Source organism: Artemia franciscana, chromosome 11 (genome assembly GCF_032884065.1).
Source record: "Artemia franciscana chromosome 11, ASM3288406v1, whole genome shotgun sequence".
In the NCBI taxonomy this organism is placed as follows: domain Eukaryota; kingdom Metazoa; phylum Arthropoda; class Branchiopoda; order Anostraca; family Artemiidae; genus Artemia; species Artemia franciscana.
In genome coordinates, this window is record NC_088873.1 from 41,154,962 (window position 1) to 41,178,956 (window position 23,995).

General features: G+C 34.1%; 1 protein-coding gene across 3 annotated transcripts in view; it reads right to left on the bottom strand.

The window, feature by feature from the left end:
* Window positions 1-23,995, bottom strand: part of LOC136033229 (uncharacterized) — a 197,456-nt gene that overhangs the window by 64,510 nt on the left and 108,951 nt on the right. For all 3 annotated transcript variants that reach the window (XM_065713941.1, XM_065713942.1, XM_065713943.1), the window contains 4 exons: window positions 20,977-21,816; window positions 14,870-18,540; window positions 7,932-8,341; window positions 5,593-6,140 (listed from right to left, as the gene is read on the bottom strand). In XM_065713941.1, coding sequence (XP_065570013.1) covers window positions 5,593-6,140; window positions 7,932-8,341; window positions 14,870-18,540; window positions 20,977-21,816 — 5,469 coding nt within the window. The remainder of the gene's footprint in view (window positions 1-5,592; window positions 6,141-7,931; window positions 8,342-14,869; window positions 18,541-20,976; window positions 21,817-23,995) is intronic.

Below are 23,995 nucleotides of genomic sequence, written 5' to 3' on the forward strand. Positions count from 1 at the left end.
AATATGTTCCAATAGAGCCGACGTGAAATCTTCAGATTTGGAATTTTGCTTTAAGGACGATGAAATAGAATTATGATGCTGTAGTAATCTCATTTTTAAACTCTGGTTAGTGCGTCCCACATAAGAGCTTTCACAAGTACATGGGATTTTATAAGCCCCACTTTGTTGCTCTACGGAAGTTCGATCCTTTCCAGAATTTAAAAAACAAGTCAAATTATTACTACCTCTTAAAGCTACCTTTAAACCATTATTTTGTAAAATTCTGTTAAGTTTTTCACTCAGCCATGGAATATATAGTAAAAAAACAAAAAATATCTTTCTTTTCTGTTTTTTCCAGAATATCGTTAGAAAGCTCTAGAAATTTTTTCCTTCTTTCCGAAAAAGTCTGGCCAATAAACTAACCTATGGTTATGGTGAATAAAAAAAAAATGTTTTTTGTTCTTTACCATATGTTCCAGGGCTGAGTGAAAAACTTAAAAGAATTTTACAAAATAAAAGCATTCCGGGTGCTAGAATATTGAAATAAATTTTAATTTAATTTTAATTGAATTAAAATTAATTTTAATTCAAATATAGAATATTTGAAAATAAATTTTAAGGAGACTAAGTCACTAAGGCTATGAATAAGTGAAGATGAAAAGATGAAGTTGGGTAACGACAAGATTGATCAGGTGGGCAGCTTCCCTTACTCTGGTTGTATTATTAGTATAGACGGTGGGATCAGTGAAGATGTTAAAAGTAGAATAGCCAAGGCTCAGGGTGTTTTTTAACATTTAAAAAAAGGTTGGAAGAATAGGAGCTGCAAACTAAGATTAGTATATTGGAAGCTACAGTGATGACAGTGGTCAAATATGGCTCTGAAGCATGGACGCTCCGAAAAGCGGATGAAGATTTGCTAGATGTTTTCCAGAGAAATTGCCTACGGATTGTTCTGGGTACCCGGCTGACTGAACGTATTTAAAATAGTAGGCTACACGAAAAATAAGTTTCAATCCCGCCTTTTAAGGCTATAATGAAAGAAAGGTTGAGATGGCTAGGGCACGTTCTGCAGATGAAGGATGACATATTGTCAAAGATTGTCCTTTTCGGCCAACCGTCAAGGGCTAAACGGAAAGCAGGTTGTCCTCGTCTGAGGTTAGAGGATGTCATAAAGAAAGATTTAAAGAAAATGGGAGCTTCTGGGGAGGGTGTAAAGAGGGACGCTTTGAATGAATTGGGAATGGAGGAGGAGCGTGCGTATCTGTGTTAGCCTCAGGCGGCTTGGTGCTGCGGTGAGTTATTAGTAACAGTAGTAGTAGTAGTACCATAATTTAACTAAAATTGTACTTCTATTTCCCATGGAAGTTTCTAATATTCTTTGGAAGTAGATATGGTAATTTCTGGCAGTCGGTACCCTAGATGCCTCAATTATTATCAAGGGATTCTCGAATATTTTCTGAAAAATAGGTGTTAGATATTTATATGGTAATTCGATCACCATAACTACATGGCACAGTCCCGTAATTTTACTATGAATATTCTTCTATTTCCTATGGAAGTTTCTCATAAATATGTATATTGTATATAAATAATGAATATGGTATATAGTTATCCTCATTTGTATATTTAGACAGTCCCAAAGCCCTTCATTAGGACCTTTGGTTTTTCAAATTTTTAAAAAATATATCCGTCTATTTACCCTAACAATCCATAAGAATACAGGTACTAAATGGTTATATGGCAATTTAAATGCCATGAATATAAGCTATGCTACCATAATTGAGTTGTAAATATGAATTATCATAATTATATGGTAATTTAATCATTGTAATTTGAAGTAAACACTACAATTGGGCTTGCTCAAGCGCGTCCCAGATATTTTTCCTTGGAATTAGTAAGAAAAGACAGTAACTTAGCTAAATCAATCATTAATTTCATAAGTTAACTTAGTAATGCATGGATCTTCAATGGTATTATAATATCATCGTAAGGGTGAAAGGCCTTGGCTGCCTCCAATTTTAATGTTAATTTGTAGGTCTGAACATTTTGGGCTTTTTAACTTGTGAACATTCTCGAAAATAGTTTGGAGACTTTTACGATTTACCTCCTGTTTTTCTGCATTTTTCACTTATACCTTATTGCATTTTTTACAGCCCTTCCTAAAAAGATCTACTAATATTTCCAATTTACTTTTAATTTCTTTGCTCTTGTAAATTTAAAGCATTGGCTGTCAACTTACAGTGATTACTTGAGACTTTGTTCCGACTATAAATACTTGTGACTGTGAATACTAGCGACTTCGACTACTAGTGACTGTGACTGCGACTAAGGTACTTGCGGTTAACCAACAGAAAAGCCCTATCTAACTTACAAATCAACCGAAATTACAAAACAAGGAGCACCATATCCTTGTTACACTTTATTAACTTTAACTTGTTTAACTTGTTTTTTATTAACTTGTTACACTTTAACACTTTATTAAGTGTTGCCATATAGACAACACTTAATAAAGAGTAAGAGAACAGATGGGCCTAGGAACAGTTAGGCAGAATGGTTTCAGGGGAGGGGGCTGATAATAACAAAGACAAACTTTATTTGATAGTTGGAATAAGACAAATATAAGAATCAAGAAAAATTAGGACTTCAGAGGAGAGGCAAGGAGCTTTTCTCTCCTGTGCACGAACTTGAATAGCAAAAAAAGGCAATGCACCAGTGACCTTCTAGGCAACAATGCACCTTGAACCCTTACAATTATGGATACCAAAAACAAGAAGCAGAAAATAAATAGTCAAATGAACAAAACATTCACTTAAACTTCTGAATTCAGTTGTGTATAAAACACCCATTGCCTTGTGCTTTTTTAAATATTATCTCTACATGAAAGAATTGACGGTACTTTAAGAGGGTATTGCAGGTGGATACCCTAGAATACCAATTGTCAAAAGTTTATAAACATATTCGTGGAATGTATCTTTCATACTGAGCACAACAATGTACTGTCGTTCTCTTCGGGGAGGGGGGCATGGTTGCTAAAAGTTAAACGTAGTGAAGACAGAGATTTTGCGAGAATTCCACGAGTAAAAAATGGTAAAACAACATTCATATTTGAGAGCTAGAATTTTTCTTTTCTTTTTTGTTTACAATCATCACCACTACTGCATCTTAGAAAATTGGCAAAGTATCGCTTGTCTATGATCTTTGTCACTTAAAATAATGTCCCATCAAACAAATTAAGTGCTGCGCACGATCAAGTCTTGTAAAGGGAAAGTTTACATCGATGCCTAATATATAAGGAAAGAAAAAAAAGGCTCTTGGAAGCAATAAAAAGAGTCACAAATTATTTTTTGGAGAATCTAGAAGAACCTTAAAAATCATCAGAGGTAGTTGACAGCGAGTCTAAGAGCGGATCCAAATAATCTTTTGTCTTCTTCCGTTCGGTTCAATTAAGATGTCCAGTGTGCTAAACATGGAAAGAGTATGGCTTGAAAAGACAATAGAGAGAATTCTTGCGTTCAGAAATATGCACATGAGGAGGATTTTAAAATTTAAGCTGGCACCAGAGAGTCAGCAACTCTGAAATCCACAGTAGAACGTGCTTCAAATTAAAGATGTTCAAATTAAAGATGCTTCAAATCAAGCTTCAAATTAAAGATGTTCTCATTAAAGATATTTTGGACATGTTCTCCGAATGAAAGATGGTCACCATCCTCGGAGAGTCTACAATTGAGAATCAGAACGCAGAAGAAGACGAGATCATCCAAAGAACAACTTGTGGCGAACTATTGGTCGAGATATTGGACGGCTCCTTGTGGCACCGCTTCAGGAAGAGTGTAAAGGCTCTGCCGATACCCCAATGGCCCCGGGGGAACGTAAGATGATGTATTTGATAAAAATGGAAACTAGCATTAGGATCGACAAAACACCCATCAGCGCCATCTAGCTTTTGGCGTCTCTTGGCATATTTCCATGTAGTACTAGTAGTAGTAGAACAATTTTATTAGAAATAAAAATTTCTTAATCAATAGCATAACATAAGTAAAGCTTGCGAGGCTGTGCTAAGTTCAAAGAAAATAAAGAGACAATATGGAGAATAAGAAAATATAGAGAATGAAACCATATACCGAAATCAACAAAAAAAAACAAAAAAAAAAAACACATAAACAATACACTACCTTGCGTGACCCCAAGACAACAAAAAGAACAAACAAAAAATTACATAAATATTACAAATGAATAGCCTATGTAAAATTTATTTAAGTTAATCTGTTTCAAAAGCATAACTACCGAGCTACCGATACCTACCATGCTATGTAATTGTTTTTTTCTGTCAGAAACTGAGAACAGACACTTATTTTACGTACTAATTTTATTTATTACAGCAATTAGACTAATTTTTCTTATTATGCACACGCCAAGCACCAGATGGCACTCATGTTTTTCTTCTGTCAACACTAGCACCAGTTCCCACTCTTATAAGTTACCCATGCTCTTTACTGATAAGATATACAACTGTTATAATGTTGGCTATATGACTGAAAATACACGTTCATGCAGTCACTCACCAATTCACACCAATTTGATGTGAAAACATTTTTTTTTAACGTTTAATAATATTATGTATACACTAATGATAAAAAAAAATAATAACCTAAAAAAGAGCATATAGTTAATGTTATACACTATAATATACGCTATAAAGTCCCCCATATAACATACTAAATTACACTATATTATATGTACTATACTTGTACAATACTATCCTGCAGAGCTTACAGTTGAACATATTCTTAGGTAACATCTGAATTTACAATGCCAGATGAAACGGAAAACGGCTGATTCAGCTTCAAGTACAAGTAAGCAAGTGTGTAATATATTCTTATGTAACATCTGAATTTACAATGCCAGATGAAACGGAAAACGGCTGATTCAGCTTCAAGTACAAGTAAGCAAGTGTGTAATATATTCTTATGTAACATCTGAATTTAGGATGCCAGATGAGGCGGAAAAACACCTAGCCCAGCTGCAAGTGCAGTAAGCAAGTATGACGGTCCCCTTATATACTATATATGTGCTGTACTATAACGTTCCTGGGGACGTTATCCCTAAAAGTTTTTCCGTTGACTCCTTCAAAAGAAGGTTAAACAGTTACCTAAAACCTAGTGATGGTGCAATATAAAAGACTAGCGGCGTATCAGATATTTAAATATACCTGGCGCCATGAATTTAGGAAAAAAGAAACAATTTCGTTTATACAGTATGTCATACCATACTAGACTGAACATTAAGTACTGTCATCAACTCTTTAAGACTGACAATACATGTTCGAGAAACCTTTCCACCAGTTTTGCAGGTTTTTTTTTGCTTTCTTATTGAAAACATTTAATCTTTACCATAAACACAAGAAAAATAAAAACAAACAAATTGAAATATCAGGTTGAACTGAAAAATTTGCAATATTCTCAACATAAACAATATTTACTAAAAAAACATATAAAAGCAATTTTACCATATTAACAAAATATATAAATAAATTATTTAAGAATAAAACATATTAAAACCCTAAAACATGTAATTGGCGACCGTCAATTACAAAAGCCTCAAAGAAACACTTACCTATAAACGGCGTCATAACATCAACATCTATCTTCAGCATTTCATCAAATTTGGCCACAAAACTGCCGCCAAATTTTTGTCCCAAACCATCCATCATAGCCCCCAGTTCGATTTTGTCAGCTCTAATATTAAATAATCCTGAGGCAGAGAATTCTTCATTTCTAAATGTGACAGTCAACCTCGGCTCTAATGACTTCATAGACATTGGTATATTCAAGAGAACTCCAGTGTTTTCATATCCAGAAAAGGGGGTTTTCAACAAAACAGACGCGTCGTATGACGTCTCAGTGGGTTGGTATTTGACTGATGCAAGTAATTCTTCAAAATCTTTTAGGGATGTCACTATCTTTAGACCAGCATTTATGCCCGAATCAAGTTTGAAATGAGATTGTATACGGCCACTTTTATAAGCGCTAAAAGGAGTTGTAAGGTTTGATGAGAGATGTATGTTGTTCCATGAAGCATAAGCAGCAGCGCTTTCAAATCGAATCGACTGTTGGCCATAAGAAGCTTCAATTTCACAGCTAGCCTCTTGACCTGGGTTATACCTAGAAAATAATATAAAGCATTTTACATTCCCTAGGTATTAATAGAAATACAAGAGAGAGTGCAACAATGTGAAGACAAACATTCCTTACCATTCGACCTGAAGAATATCTTTACCGCAGCGACTTACTGCAGTCACCTGACTAGCAGTTACTAAGGTCACCTGAGGCCAATATAGCTGTGCAAAAACTCCTCCATCGAAATCTGTTAACTTGTTCAGCCCTTATCCCTTCCAAAGAAGCTACAATTTTTTAAAGTCATTTCTTTATTACCGTAGCGTTCGGGGGCATGCTGCTTGTTGTTGGCCCAAGATGGATGTTAAAAATTCGCAATCGTCGTTAATCTGCAATTCTTCATCTGTAAACCGTCACCAAGCCACCTTAGTATTTTTTTTTATTATAGCCCCCCCCCCCCAAAAGAAGGATTGAACAGCATTTGTATTACAGCTTACTTTTTGAAATAAGGTCAGTACAAAGAAAACCTAATAACATAGAATAATTATTGGCTAAAATAGAATGGTCGAATCGTCAAAGTCGACTTGTTGACGTTGAATATACAAAATTAAACATGTTATAGTTTTTGAAGGCCAGGAGAGAGTAACTCTGGAAATTGGTTATTATCCCTCGTTTCACCCCGACAGATGGGAGCATTTTCAAGGACATTTGAAAAAAAGTTATAAAAATGACATTCCACCATCCACTTCAAGAAAATAAAAGAAAACAAAAACCAAATCTAAATTTTTTACTTTCTTTAAAAATTACACTATCGTTGTGGTAATCAAAAAAAAGGTAAAAAAAAAAACTATTTTCCGTCAAATCGTAAATTGTAGCTACTATTTTTCTCTTAAAGCTTACATAAATGATAGAGAAAATAATTTTTTAAGTCCATAAAAAGGTTTTTTTTCATATTACTCTTTATTTAGAATCGACTTTCATTTACTTTACCATTTCAATCTAGATTTGTTATGTAAGCTGATTTATGGCTCGATAATAGGAACCAATAGTTGAAAATTGAGATTTACTTAAGCCAGATCAATTGTTAAGATTACCAGCTATGGGGATCTTGGATGCACGCTTCGTATTTGATACATCTACCGAAATTTATCTATCAGGCTCTGTAAATGCAATTTTGACTATTCCAATCCAAAAATAGTTATATTAATTATCTTTTTGCTTAATTCCTATTAGTCAAAAATAGGCTACATGTCATAAGTTTCTTCAAATCTGAGAAATGTTGGCGCAAACTGTCTCATATTCTTTGTGAATTACCGACTTCATTAATAATATTTGAACAATCAACATTTCCAGGATTTTTGGTTAATTATTTTGCTTATTCAACCCTAAGCACAGAGCAAAAAAAGTCTTCAAAATATTAAAATCAATCGAGTAAAATTGCCCCCTCTTCAATTCTAATTTCGTGTAGCTTAAAAGAGTCCAATTTAAAATACTTACCAATTATAAACAATGTTAGCAGCGTCAAATCACGAAAATTAGGAGGAGAATGGTGGGAGGGGTCAAAAATGTATTTTTAAAAGTCTGAGGGGGGGGGAGATTTTGTTTTTTAAATCTTTCCGTTGAAAGGTCCAAAAGGTCGCTTTTCAATCAAATAACGCAAACAAGTATTTTTCACAGTATGGGGGACAGGGGAATACTGGAGGAGGGCAATGTCCCCCTCCAATTCACACAACTGAATATCATAATTTATCTTATTTAAAATAGATTTTTGTGTACAAAACATATGTTTTTTTTCATTTTACGTTTTTTAATAAAAAAATTACATGAACTAAAACTTACGTGGTGTTAAGGACAATCGTGACAGACTGGCCCTTCAATAACGGACTGGCAATATTGAATTCTGCTCCCAAAGGATCTTTCTGCACAGCAGCCGAGATGCTATGAACACTTCTATACAATTCTGTTGCAATCAAGAATTCACTTCTTCTTCCACGACTGGCACTAATCTCAAAAGAGGCAACGTCTAGGTTTAAAACAGAAGATTCGATCTTTAGACGAACTAGTAAGGAATCCAAGTCTTTCCTTAGCTCACCAGAGATGGTATGGCTGCCGGAGCCAGTTTCGGTTGTAAGTGTGAGCTCAAATAAGTTAGCAGTGCGACGTAAAGTAGCCTTTGCTGATAGTCGGTCATCAGCGATGTAGGGTGATTCGGCATTGAACTGAACTTCATACGCACCGTCTTTAACAACCTTCAGAATATAAAGGGGTGTGAGTACAGAAAAAATAATTTATTATTAAAAAAAACAAAAAAAGTTTAACCCGAATTAGTATGTCCAGTACTTTTAAGCTTGATTTAAGGGAAATCGGAACTTCTGGGTGGGGTGTAAAAGGGAGGCTTTAAATAGATTGGGAAGAAGAGAAAATAATGAAACAAAATTTATAATGAAATACCATCATACGATAAACTCTCTTACAAAATTTATTTTATGATTTTAGCTCAAGAATTTGTTTTATCGATATGATTTTTTGATTAAGTTTGTTTTCTTTTTACTTATTAATATTTTATTTCGCTGATGACGGCTGTTGAAAATACAACCGAAATATTCGTACTCATTGTACTACCACCTTATTTACTTCTTCACGAATGTCCTCATTATCTTCTGTTGTTTTGTATGACGGAGGAAGATCATACGTAGCTGTGCTGGCCTCAAGCGGCTTGGTGCTGCAGTGAGTCGTTAGTAGTCATTGTAGTTTAGTAGTTTCAGCTTGATACTGAAATTTAGCATTATTAGGAATTATTTTTGGATATGCATGTATTTTTGTTGTCTCTTGGAATTCCATCAGAGAGGGAGAAAGGCTTTGAGCAGCATCTACCCCCCCCCCCCTCCCCACGTACAAACTCGAAAAACAGTAATTACGGATTTGTACGGTTTTTTCGTATTTTTCTTAAGTTTTTTTCGTACTTCTAAATTTCACAAAAAAGATAAGGTAAACGGAAACGGGTATAGTAATGGAATAGAAAATGGATGTATTAGAAGAAAAGTTTCAAAAAAAAAATTCCAATCTTTTTCCAAGCAATAATGAGGAGCAGCAAAATATCTTCGAACCGGCGGTTTAGCTTTGATATTCAGTACTGGGTATTCAGAAAAGCATGTACTGAGAAGTTGTTAGAGCAAGCATCTACCATTTGTCAAAATTCGTGTTTTGGGTAATTCCAATTTTCTTTTTTTTTCAAATCCTTTTTTAAATGATATTTCTCGATTAAATTTAGTAACAAAAATTATGATTAAGCCACGTCTTTTTTTACGGGCAGAGAAAATCAGAAGTAAAATCAGAACTATTCACATCAATAGAGAAAGTCCAAGTTAAACAATTAAAAATAATACTTTAATCAAAGACAGGTTCCGATCTAAGCCTACACGAGGAATAAATCTAAGAACAGCCACAGTAATTTAAAAACCTGTTTTTTCTACAAAAAAAGAGGGATTCAGTAAAAAAAAGGAATATACCAAGAAAGCAATAAAACAATAAACGAAAAATAGCTGAAAAGAAACAAAAACACCAAAATTAAATGAATAAAGAACAAAACGAAAAGATTGAACAAAAAGAAATGAAAGCACCAAAATTAGCCATAAAGAAAGGAATAAAAGAATAAACCAGGGGTTAGCCAGGAGCTTCTTCGACTAATACAGAAAAGAAATGATTTGTACGTACTTTATTTGAATTCAGAGTCACAGGAGGTGTTCAAGGACTTTAAAAGAGTTCGCAATAAAACAAATTGGTTTCGCAGATCTTGTGTTCAAAAAAAAAAAAACAAGTTTTTCCTACTAAAAGTAAGGAGCGACATTAAAACTTAAAACGAACAGAAATTATTCCGTATATGAAAGAGGCTGTCCCCTCCTCAACGCCTTGCTCTTTACGCTAAAGTTTTACTCTTTCTCAGAGCTCTATTAAAAAAAACAAAAAACACAAGACTTTAGCGTAAAGAGCGAGGCGTCGAGGAGGGGACAGTCCGTTTCATATACGAAATAATTTTTGTTCGTTTTGAGTTTTAATGTTGCTTCTTACTTTCAGTAGAAAAAGCTTGTTTTTTATATGTAATTATGAAAATGGAAGTCACAAATTGAGCAATTCTCAAATGACTGAAATGAATCATAGAAAAAATCTTTAAAAGATATACATGATAAATTATGTTCGTTTGAAGTTTTAATGTTATTTCTTACCTTCAGTTGGAAAAAACTTGCTTTTTTACTGTTTAATAACAACCACAAGCCGAAGACATTCAATATCTTTAGTTTATTATCACATAAAATCGTAGTTATGAAGCTGCTTAAGGTAAAACTAAATGCTAAGATTGGCTATAAGCAACACAAACAAATTGTTGCTTATATCGGTCATTATTTAACAAAATTCAAACTTTAGCGTAAAGAGCAAGTCATTGAGGAGGGGGCTAACTTCTTCATATAAGTAATATGAGGGGGTTCTCCCCTCGTCAATAACTCGCTCTTTACGCTAAAGTTCGAATTTCGTTCCAATTCTTTAAGAATGACGCCTGAATCACAAATGCCGTTTAATTAGAATAAACAGCTCTTTTAAATTACTAAAAATACTTTAGCGTCAAAAGCAAGGCACTGACAAGGGGACGAATCCCCTAATATACGTAATAATTTAAGTTCGTTTTAAGTTTTACTGTTACTCCTTACTTTCAGTTGGAATTTTTTTTATTTAATTTCTGAGTGTTTTATCAATAATACTGGGAAATCCAGTGCCCCCTTCATGGAAATTCTCGTCCCCAATGAAAAATCCCTCCATGGAAAGATTCTTCCGCGTAACGCTCTTCCCCCCCCCCCCAACAGAAAAAGTTCCCCCTGAAAACGTCTGTATGCTTCTCAATAACCAGTACTAGGCTATATGTAAACAATGGGTTAAGTTCATAACTTGCAGCCCTTCCCCGGGGGCTATCTTAAAACTTTGATCCGGTGATTTTGGGAAAAAATGAGCGTGGGAGGGAGCCTGTTTGCTTTGCAATCTTTTGGTCATTGAAAAAGGGCGCTAGAACTTTTAATTCCTGTTCGAATGAGCACTACCGCAAAATTCTAGTACTACTGGGTCAATACGATCCCCCTGAAAAAAACAAACAAACAACAAATCTTTCTTCTGGCAAAAAGTACAAAATTCCACATTTGTCTAGATAGGAGCTTGAAACCTCTACAGTAGGGTTCTCTGATACTCTGAATCTGATGGTGTGATTTTCATTAAGGTTTTATGCCTTTTAGGGGGTGTTCCCCTCTTTTTGCAAAAATAAGGCAAATTTTCTCAGGCTCATAACTTTTGATGGGAAAGACTAAACTTGATGAAACATATAAATTTAAAAATCAGCATTAAATCCAGTTCTTTTGATGCATCTATTGTATCAAAATTCCATTTTTCAGAGTTTCGGTTACTATTGAGCCGGGTCACTCCAAGAACCGTTTGAAAATACTATGGGATGAAATCTGAAGATATTAAAGGGAATACGAAAGGCACATGGGAAACCATTAATGAATTATTAAATGGTGGCAAGAAGAATGAAAATCCAACTAGCCTAAAAGTGGACGATAGAGTAGTTGTTGAAAGGAATGAAATTTCTGATGTTTTGGGTGAGCATTTTTCAAAAATAGATGAATAAGTAAGCGAAATTTAATATAATTGTAGCTGTAAAATTACCAAACCTCTTGAAGACGAAAGAGGTCTGGGTGTAAACATGAGCATTGCTGAAACTAATCTGGAGGAGATGAAGCAAATAATAAGATTGATGAATTCAAATTCGTCTGGGAGTGATGGTCTCAATCTGTAAACGTTTAAATTAGTATTGGTATATTTGCTGCCCTGACTTGTATATTTGATTAACTGCTCGCTGAAAAGGGTGAGTTTTCTTTGCAATTAAGATAGGCCAACGTCATCCCTTTGCATGAAAGAGGTTTGAAGACAGATCCTTCGAACTGGAGGCCGATTTCGATGTTGTCTATGTTTCCAAAGCTGTATGAAAAGATTGTGCATAGAAGATCGTATAACCATCTGAATCTTTATGAATTTGTCTCGGAAACACAGTTTGGATTCAGGAAAGGCTATTCAACCATACATGCAATCCACCTTCTCACATATTTTGTTAGCTCTGCACATGAACGTGGTGAGTTAGTGCTTTTAATTTTCATAGATTTTAGTAAGCTTCTGATACTGTTGTTTTTAAGATCTTATTGACCAGTCTACGTTGTTTAGGAGTTTCGGATGTATCTTTGAGTTGGTTCGAGTCTTATCTTGAAGGTCTGCAAATCAAGAAGTTATAGAGTCCATCGCGGAGTTCCACAAAGTTCGGTGCTTGAGCTCCTCCTTAACCTAATTTGTGTAGATACCATGCGATTTTATATTCGTGGGATATTAATCACAGCATTTGCTGATGACACTGTGTTTGCAGTAACATCATCTTGCAAAAATGTGTTTACTGAAAAAGCTAATGAGGCCCTAAATGAACAATCAAGTTTGACAGGATTTAGCTACCTATCTGTTAATGTTTTTAAGACGAATTTCATGCCTTTTTGTAGAATTGGTACTCCCATTATTTTAAATGATAAAATTTGTCTGAATGGTGTATTCTTAAATCAAGCTTTTAGTGTTAAATATTTAGGTTTTTACCTTGATTGCAAACTGTAAAGCAATAGCAGCAAAAGTGGCAGGGGGATTGGGTCTTATAAGAAGGCTAAGGAATGAGCTTCCACCCAGAATGTTAATGATCCTTTATCATTCTCTTATCAATCCGTATCTGTCTTACGATTGTTTGCTGTGACTAGTTCTTTGTGTCAAGTTTTAAAAGAGTCCAAATTTTATAAAATAAAGCTCTTTGTATCTTGGGAGATTTGTGTAAGATTTGAAAATTGCACTTTGAGCTGCTTCACTAAAATGAAAATTCTAAACGTTTATAAGTTAAGACAAGCTTGCTACTTATTCCTGTAAAAACACCCAGCAACTGAAACGTCGATTCGACGCACTATGCCGCCAGCAATGGCTCTGGAGGACCTTTATCCTTTTTTATAAGTTAAGAGATTATCAACTAGCTGTTTCTGTTTATCAATGCTTGAATCGTTATTCGCTGGAGTGCTTTTGGGAAGTTTTTAATTCTAACTCGTTTTATCACTGTTATGAAACTAGATATTCTTCAGGGATAGTGTCTGAGGGTTTAAGTACTCAACGAGGATCTTTATTTCCGCGTTTTGCAGGATCACAGCTTTGGAATTCTCTCCCAGAGGGTATAAAGGTGGCAGATAATGTTAGCCAGTTCAAGAGTGGGTTGAAACGCTACCTTCTGGGAAGTAGTTAATGATTTTATTTGATTCATCTTTTTTTCTTTTTTTTGCGATTTTTGATTTATAGGCGAAGTGAGAACATATATTGATGGATTATAAGGGTGAAAACAACCATCATATATACAACCCAATTGGTTTCCCCGATGATTTTTGAAAGATGATGCAAGCGTCATTTTTGTAAATAACTTATTCCCTTCTCTAAAAAAATAAAAATTATAGAGGAATATATTTACACGACAGAAACACATTAGACTGAACTTCTTGTCAAAGCTTTCTAGGTTGAAAGTTTATACTATCTTTTTAACATAATGGAAAAGAAAAGAAAGACAATTTTACGCCTGTTTTTGCCAGAAAAATCTTTACTGCCTTCAAAAAAAAGAAAAAAAAGAGGTAGCAATAGGGTTTTACAAACCAACTTAAAATTATAATTCCACGATAAAATTATCCTAGAAGCTAATAGAAGAATGTGAAATCCTAATTCAAAAGCTGTGGAACAGCAATATTTATTTAAAAATGTATACCAGTGGTTTTAATATTTGTGATTTAGATCTTTAAGATTTTTAATTATATATAAAATTATGTATAAAAGAAATTTAATCTCATATCTTCTAGCCAAGAAAGTAACTGTTTTTCAAAATCAACGGCCGAAGAAAAAAACTTCAAAGAATAAATTTCACCTACAATAATAAACAAAGCAGATACAAAATTAATCATAAAATTATACAGAAAAAAGAGAGCAAAAAAAAGCCAGTGTATATCTGTTCTCCAAACTCTCTAAGGCGAGAGTTTACCCTATCTTGTCACTATAAACAAAAAGATCAGAAAGGAAATTTAACTGATTATTTTTCTTTAGAGAAATCTTTACTGTCCTTTAAAAAAGATACAAATATTTAAATTTTTGGAAATATATAAAAATGAAGAAAAGATGAAGCTTAAATCTATTCCTAAAAACCGTCATTTCCCTCAATTTCAGGAACCGGAAATAAAATCTCCGAAACTCAACTTTCATAACAAAAATGATTCTTTAAAAGAAAAACTATTCTGAATATGAGGAGGAATTGTTAAAAAAAACTAGCATACTTAAAAGAAAAACTATTATAGAATTCAACGAAAAACTTTAACCTGAATTATTTGTACAAGCTTTCTGGACTGCCAGTCTACTCCATTTTGGAAATAAAATATTGCTTTGATTTAGTACTTGAAGTGTAGAGGTTGTAGTACAGCGCAGAAGAAATTTTGGAGCAGTGCAGGTGAAAATGTAGTACAGTGCAGAGGAAATTATAGAACACTACAAAGGAAATTACAGTGCAGTACAGAGGAAAGTATAGCAGTGCAATACAAAGTGTAGTGCAGTGCAGATGAAAGTTTAGTGGAGTACAGAGTGAATTTTAGTGAAGTGCAGAGGATTGAAGTACAAAAAGGAAAGCTAAAGTATACCTTATAGTCAGCCTTATGGACAGCTTCCTCAGTTTCAATCAAAATAACGCCATCAAAAGCTCCAGCTACCAACTTCAAATCAACAGCTCCAATAAATGGACTTTCTGATCTACCAGTAAGAGCAACATTATCAGTCAGATCCAAAACTCCTGAAATATTGTGAATTAACTCCCCTTCGATCATACCTTCAAAATTAATGGAAGAATAGCCTTCATCTTGCCATGAAACTGAAAATGTGGCTGTTCTCTTTACAGAAATTAGAGGCGTATCGAGTTCGAATGCGCCAGATAAGTGGTTGTCTTCATGATTCAGAGTTAAGAAAAACTTATGATTGCTGTTTGCAGTTCTCAGCAAGACATCAACAAGATAATAGCCAAACGAGCCAGTTAAAGAACGATTGGCAATGTTGTAAAATGGCAGTTCGGCTTCGAAGAAAAACTGTAGCGATGAATTGTTAAACTCATACTTAAGGTTTACTTCATTGTTCATAATTTGAAGCGATAAGTCAGAATTTCTAAAATCTTCACTCAATGAGAGGTTGAGAAAAAAGGGTATGGGTTGCGAATACCCACTTGACGTAATTATTCCATTTGAAAATACTGAATTCAAAGAGTAGCTGTATTTTCCAGAATAAGAGTAATGGAAATTTTTGTTTTCTATAGAAATTTTTATTTTATTTTGATTCTCAGATATCGCTTCATTTTCAAAAACCACACGGAAATTATCAAACATCGGCATGAGGCTTGTTTTTGAGGTAAGAGTTAATGACTTCAAATTGAAATCGATTGATCCCTTCAGCTCTAAGGATTGTCCAAGGACCTCTGAACTCAGCTCACCTTCTGCACGTATTCCATTCATATTCCAAGCAGCTGAAACTGTCCCTAAATCGAGTCCCTTCAATGGGGATGAGAATTGAAGATTGAAATCACCATTTAATTTATCTATACGAGCATTCAGTTCGAAATAGAAGCTTTCGAAATTTTTGAACGGTGTTTCAACACGTAGCAAAGCTTTTAGAGTTGGCAATTTGGATTTTAATTGTGCAGTACATTCAAAAGTTTTGTCATTTACTGACAATTTAGCTTTCAGGCCAGAATCAATTAAAATGGCTTCAAATAAGAAATGAGATCTTTGAATTTTGGCGCTGGTCCATAAGCCTTTCTTGGAGAGTTTGTAGTTCAGAATAATTTCAATGTTTTTAACATTCTTAAATGGTGTTTCCAAATTGAACTCTAAAGTTTCGTCAGTTATAAGACCGCTAATTTCTAATCTGGAAATATCATTCCACTGGGCAGAAAGTTTTCCACCTTTAGCTTTATTTGACAACTCAAAGTATAAATCTCCGGAGAGTCTTCGGGCAGTTTCAAACGGAGTGCTCAAAGTTCCGGCCACTCTAAACCCCGTATCAATCTTAAACACACCAGAAAAGTGAATAGTATGATTAGGTCCATAGTTCATTCGTATATTCAACGTATCTTTTTTAGTTTCAACTGACAACGAAATGTCTTCAAAACCATCAACTGGCAACGACAAGGAAGCCAAAATATTCTCCTCATCTTTAGTCTTATTAAATAGAGTCATAAATTCAAGGTGTCGACCATCAAATCCTGCTTTCAAAAAAACTCTCTTTGAACTTCTTTCTTCCGATATTTCCATACTTATTGATACAGGGTCAAAATTTTTGGCTTCAATAACAAATAAAGCTTTTCGAACTGGATTAATAAGGCCCCCGAAATGAAGTCGAACTCGTTCAAGACCATACCGGAATATCACATCAACACCTTTCAAACCCTCAGTAGCATTAGCGTAGGCAATAGATAGTTCAACATCCTCTGTTAATGGAGACACAAAAGCAAATTTAACACCTTTCTCTGATTTTTCAGATAAACCACCAGAAATTGATGTCACTTTATCATCTAAAATTATGGTTAGTTCAGTTTTTCTATTTGTTCCAAATGGCAATACACCATCAATCTTAATTGACTTAAATCCAGTGAAAGGAGCGTCAATCTCACATTTTAAGTGGTCATTAACTAGACTATAACTAAAAGATAAGTGATTTTCTCCATCAGACGCATCGAGTTCTACGCGACTATTCTTAGCACTAAAAGAATAGTTCGAATCTAACCGAAGATTTTTTAGTCCGTCAAATGGTGTTTCCAAAACAACACTAACACCTTTTCCATTAGCTATAAAATTAACGTCAATATTTTTAATTCCTCTTGTTAATATCTTTACTTTAATGCCATTAATAAAGTTGGCTTCTGTGGTAACTATGATATTTTCATAGTTAATAATTGGTGCGGTTATACTTAATGTAACAGAAGGGGTTAATGGACTTCTACTAACTTTTGCTTCAAAACTAGTAGTACTGTTGTCTACTTTGAATTCAGCATAAGCCGTTTTTAGTTCATCATTAAAATTATATCTTATAACTGATGCCAAGTTAAACACAGTATTAGAAGTTAAATATATTCTTGACTCGGCCTCATACTTGGTTTTAACATTCGCCATACCATTAAATCGAATACGCGTCGTACCATACGATAAGACAGCCTGACCAATTTTCTCTTTTGAAGCAACATTATATTCACAGCTAATTTCAAGTGTTTCGATAAAAGGGGCGGTGATTTTTAGTTGAGAACTACTTTTTAATATTTTTAAATCAAAATCGGCATTAATTTCCAATTTTTGGCTGTCAAAATTAACCAAAGCATATGCATTGCCGTTACCATATTGAGCTTGAAGAGAAACGTCTTCAAATCCACTAATTGGTAATTTAATGCTAGACTCTAGTCTCCAAATGCCATCGGTAACTATGCTGTTGCCAAGTAAGTTGTATATAGAATTACGATTTTGGTAGTTAATTACCAAATACGATTTTTCTTCTTTCGTAGCATTCATCTCTATACGAAATTCTTGATGTTCAAACAGTATAGACTTTGCAGATCCTCTAATCACAAAATCTTTTAGGCCGTTATTAATAAACTGTATATAAAGTGAAACTATATTCTTTTCTTCTTTGTTAATACTAGCCTCAAAGCGATTAGATACAAGTTTCCAACTTGTTTGTATGCTTCCAAGATTTTCGTTGCTCGATATAATATCTAGTTTGCCATGGTTAATTCCATTCACAGAAGAAGTAGAAATAAAGTGCACTCCATTAAAATATGTGACTAAATCCAAATCCAGCTTGCTAATCTTGGTATCAAGGTTATGCTTGAATTTTAATTCCAATTTATCTTCTAGTATAGCAGGCAATAATAAACTTAAACCCAGGTCACTACTTTCAATCGATGCTCCATAATTCACAGCAAAAAGGAATGCAGCGTTGCCTTTTGTTTCATATCGAATATCTACCATCTTGGGCTCAGTAAAACTATATTTGGCATTAACTTCCAAATCTTCAAACCCTCTGAAAGGAGTAATGAGAACTACAGTGAAAGCTCCACTACTTTCATCAGCTTGAAGCCTCAGAGACATCTCAGCATGGTTCATATCCTGTTGAATGTTTATATTAGTACTGATTTTGTTATCTTCGGTTGCTAGGTCGTATACGAAGTCAAACGAAGATGTTTCAAAACCAGTGATTGGTAAACTACTTTGAATAGAAACGGCTCCTTCTCTGGGTGTTAATTGAGCTCTCAGAACGCTTTCGTAAGAATTAATTCCTAGAATAAAGAAAAGAGAAGAAAGAAATAAAAATTCTCTGGAGGGGACAATACAGTAAAAAAAAAACTAACGAAAAACGCAAAAAATCGCTCTTTAATTTAAAGTGACTGCACACATATATTCCTCACAATCAACCCTTAGGGACACCTAAAATAATCTTGAGAAATGCGCGATATTTATTAACTGGAATGGTCAAGAGAATCTAAAAGTTTCTTCAGCTCTATCGTCGGATAAATATGACAGATATTCTAGCTTAGAGATGCACCTCTGAGACACTTGTTTTTCACTACACCCACATATTTCTCAAAAGCACCTGAAAGGTGCGGATAAAACTCAAAAATCCGAAAAAAACAAGAGTCTGGATACACAAATTGCTTTTAAATAAAGAGATAAACAGCATATCTAAATTGACCAAGAGACTGATCCTAGGCCGTATCTAGGGGCAGGCTGGGGGGTTTGCCTCCCTAAGAAATTTTTGTCCGACTCGCATAAACTTAACAAAAATGCATATATAAAAATTGACGCGATTAAAAAAAAAATTATATACCCCCCCCCCACCCTGAACAAAATCCAGGATACGGCATTGGATTTAGCCATAAGTCTACTAAAACTCATAAACTACAAAGGACATCAAATACAAACACTATTTTCAAATTTGCCCGTCTTAGGTCGAATCATACTTGGAAGCTACGATTTTTTAAGATTTTTCTTTTACTTGTTTCAAGGCTATGAAGCTTTTAGGATAGCGTCACATTCCCGTCACTGTTACTACATTAAACTGTGAAAATAACTAAGCAAAATTAATAATTTAAAATTCTTTTTCTCCGTAAAAAATTTTATATTGGAAAATTTTTATTATTAGAACATTAAGAGTCTCCAAAGGACAACTAGGCCGTCAAAGGAAGGCTAAGCCTTCTTAAACCGTTTGGTGCCATACGATTTTAGCTTATTTCTTCCTGATTTTTCACCCACGTTCTTTTTTCAAATTTGCCCCCCCCCCACTACTACCAAAAGCTAAATATGTAGGTCTTTGTCATTAAATATTAAATTTCAGATATCCCTCCTTTTATAAGATATAAATAGTTACGTAAGTTTCAATTAACCAGATTCGAGGAATAAGATTTCATTATATCAGTCCAAGGTAACTTAAAATTATTCCTGTAGTTAAAGGTTGAATAATAATTCTTATTGGAATATTTAAAATAGAATAAGAATATATAAATTTCATGGTTTCCCAATATTGTCCCTTTTTTATGTGCAACAGGATTGCTGAAATTTTTATCAAGTAGAAGGAAGTAAAAAGGAAAAATTTAAGAAAAAATTGTGCTTAATTTGTGAAATAGTTAACTAATTAATGTGAATTAATCAATCAAATTAGTACAAAAACACGCTTTCAAATGCGCAAACAAGGTCAATATACTAGCATATACTGGTATTTTCGTCCTCCTGAATTAGAAGGAAATTCTATTTCCTCATAAAAATTGTTTAATGTTAGTAAATATTTCAATTTCACCGCTTTATCTGAGTCTTCAGCCATTTTTCAGCAACTTTCTAAACTTTTTAAATAAGAACATAAATATTGATAACATTACGACAAAGTCACTTTTGTGTTGTGTTCCAAATACATATTTATATAATTTCTTAGACCACACTGCTTTTCCATTACAAATATTGAGAAAAAAATGGATTTAATTTAAATAAAGCAATGGAAAATACAAAAAAAAAAAAAAAAAAAAAAAAAATTTAATCAGGGGTGGTGACCCGGGTTTTATGAATTTCCTATCAAATAAATATAGTTTTCTTTCTTAGTATATCTCATTTGCCAATCTGAATTTAAAGAAGAGTTGTACTAGTGACTGTTGTCTAAACCCTGATACATACGTATTCCTTTCCTTCTAATACGGTTCATAATATCTTTAATACCCATTTTCCTGTTTTAAGCGTTTTTGACAGTTTTTTTGAATGTTTAAACTACACAAACTCCAGTAAAAAGCCTTGTTTTGATTGACATCATTCACACTGCCAGCAGCATTTTTTGTAGTGGATTATTTTTCGACAGGCAGCTATGATTTGACGGCCAATATGACTGGACCGCCTTCAAATCGAAGGTTACGGTTGGCTTTCCAGTCGAATCCGGCCCTGCTGCTGACAGGGTGAATGATGTAAATCAAGATGAAGCTTTAATGTCATACAAATCCCCTGTTGAGAATTAAAATGCTTACATCCTCCCTCAGCTCCATAAACGAAACAAATTTTAAAAGGAGGCCTTTACATTTACTTTTACCTTTCATTTTCTACTTCTTCTCCTCTACTTAACTTATTTACTTTACTACAATGCCTTACTATTTTTTTGGTTTACTTCAAAGCTCTTGAGATAATACATGCTTAAAAATCAATGTTAAAAAACGACAAACACTAAAAATAAGCTATATTACCTTTGGTCAGGATAACACGGGCCATTTTGCTTTCTGATTGAAAGTCATAGCTACCACCAAAGCTAATCGTTTCAAACCCTTTAAAAGGAGTATGGAGTCCTGCCTCTAAAGAGCTCTCATCGTATTTAGCTGCAATAGATATTATCTCAAGTCCCTGGAAGGGTGTATTTAGTGTCGCTTTAAAACTGGACGCTTCATAATCAAGCTTCCCTGAAACTTTCTTCTTTTCCCCGTTACGGTCGATGACGAAATTTGCGATTTTCTCATTCTTATTAACAATACCATCAATTACAACGTCTTCCCAGTATTTATGTGGAGTAGAGAAAGTGGCCTTTACATCAATGAAGTCATTATTATTTACAGTTACGAGGGAAGCTTCATACCTAGCAGCATTCATTTGGAATGACATTGCAAATTTAGCATTATTCTCCGTTTTGTCATACATTCCGGTTAATTCAATTTTTTCAAAGCCACGAAGATAAGTTGAAAGGTAAGCTTCAACATCCAATCCACTATTTCTTATTGATATGCTACTAGATATGTCGATTTTATAACTATTCTGAGATAAAGTAAGAGATAAATATTTCTTTTCATCAGTCAAAGCATACTGAGCCTTGGCACTTAGCATTTCAAATCCGGGAATGGATGTTCGAATTGTAGCAGCAATTTCTTTGTCATCAAAGAACAATGAAACTGAGAAGTTGGATAGCTTGTTTTCAGTTTTTAAGCTCAGCTCGGCTTTTTGTTCTTCAAGTTTAGTAGACACTTCAACTTCCCGATACCCAATAAATGGTGTTACAACTCGCACAGTGGCACCGTTAGGTAAAACATCGACGTCCCCTGAAAGGAGACAAAAGCATAAACAATTTAGTTATCAGAGAAGGGCGCATGCACTTAAGTTTGCTCTCTGGGTAATTGGGGCAATTGGTACTTCAATACATTCTTTTCCAAAAATTAGACGGCCATAACGCTTAGAAAAATCGAATAATCATTCCTAACCTCAATTTTAAGGTTCAATTTTAACCTCAATTCCTAAGTTTAGGCTATGTAAGCTCATGCCTGATTCCAATAGTAGGTTATACATGTACGTAGCTTATAAAAAAATTACAGATCATTTAGTAGCATAGCTTCTAGAAGGCTAATTTTGGTATTAGAACATAAGATCATACCTTAGGAAGTAACTTGGTTACTTCCTAAAACAGCATCGGTTTATTTAGTAAGTTTGTTTCATGAGCATTAAGAGAAATTTTCATTAATATCGATTCCAGTGGCGTAATTTACTATAGGGCAAGGGGGGGAGCTGCCAATCACAGACCTGGGTTTGCCCCCCCCCCAGATACCAGGTTGCCCCCAGCTGAAATTTAGTTTCTTCCAACATCTTGTCAAACCTAAGATAAACCTGCATAATTCAAGTATCAACAGAAACAGATCAGTTTTTTAGTACATATTTACCATTATATCACTATGAGATAGTGCTATAAAGTACCTTTATAGTACTTTTAAAGTACTAAATAGTACATTTATGGTACCAAACATGCTTATTTCTTTAGTTTTACTTTTAATTTTTTCTACTTTTACTTGTTAGTTTTTTCTTTAGTTTTGCTTATTTCTTTAGTTTTACATTTGATTTGGAAAAAATGGCTCTTACTTTGCCTACCCCCAGGATTTCGGCGAAATTACGCCCCTAATCGATTCCGTTTGACTTATTGATATAGTGAATCTATCTTAAGATTATACATACACAAAAGTGAGATTTGTTTGATTACATTTATTGAAAACAATAATTCATGTTGCTTACTAGGAAGTGAAATGACATCATCTTTAATACCTTTACTAGCCTGACTGTTGAGTGCGTTAAAAATTCTGTTACGAATTGACTGTGATTACGGAATTACGAAGGAAGTACATTGAACACGATGCTTAGTATATTACGACAGGAGAAAGTATACGAGAAACCTGTTTACTCGCCGCTGCTGAACTTTCTTTTCCGTTCGATAATTAACAGCAATAAGCTATCGCAAATAACTGACTCCGCAGTTAAATTATATGACAAGGAAAGGATAATGTGAAATCATATGCGCTACTGAGCGATTGTTTCTGAAAGTCTTTTTAGCGTTCGTCGACTTTCGTTGATTTTTGCATTAAAATCAAGTTGCCATCAAGCCATGGCTGATTGGAGACAAAGCCAGGACAGATAGTCTGAGTGAGAGGTAAAGCTGGCATAAGCTTTATTCAGGATTTTACAAAAAACGATATCATTTTCACTTGTTGATAGATAGTCTATCATCCATCCATCCTAGGGCAGAACTAAGGTAGATAGCCATAAAACTAAGGAGGGAGGATTCGTTTGTTCATAAATATATTTTGTAATCATATAAGAGGGGGGCCGATCCTTCTCTGATAGGAGAGCTTCAGAGTCAGAGTGATATTTATGTTTCATTTCCGGTTTATAAGGGAGTGAGACAGGAATCTATTGTTTCACCTGATTTTTTCAACAACGCAATAATAGGACCAGAATCGCATATTGAGTATCTGTAATTCATATATTAGCCTTCATTATAAAGTTACAGAACCCTGTCAGGTATTTCGAAACCGACTGGCAATTTTAACGCAAGGCTGTTGCGAATGGTCGTCCCTCCAGTGGCCGTAGTGTTTATGTAGTTTCAAGTATTTGTCTTGTATTACCCTCTATTTTTTTCTGTCTTTTTGTATTATATTGTACTCAGTCTTCTTGTTTTTATTTTATTTATAGTGACGGGCTAGAAAATAAATAAATAGTTCATTGAAGTCTTTTTTTTTCTTGTTTTCAATTCATTTATCAACATAGAAAGCTAGTCTATTAGCATTCTATTCTGAAGATAAAATATCTCCCGTTGAGTATATATCTGAGAGTAATCAAGTAATACTATTTTTTATACTAAAAATATAACCATGATTCGTTTTTCAAATCTTTAAACTCTCTCTTCTAAAATTTTCTTCCGTATTCTGTCTCCTTGCCTTTTTTTGTAGTGATGCGTTA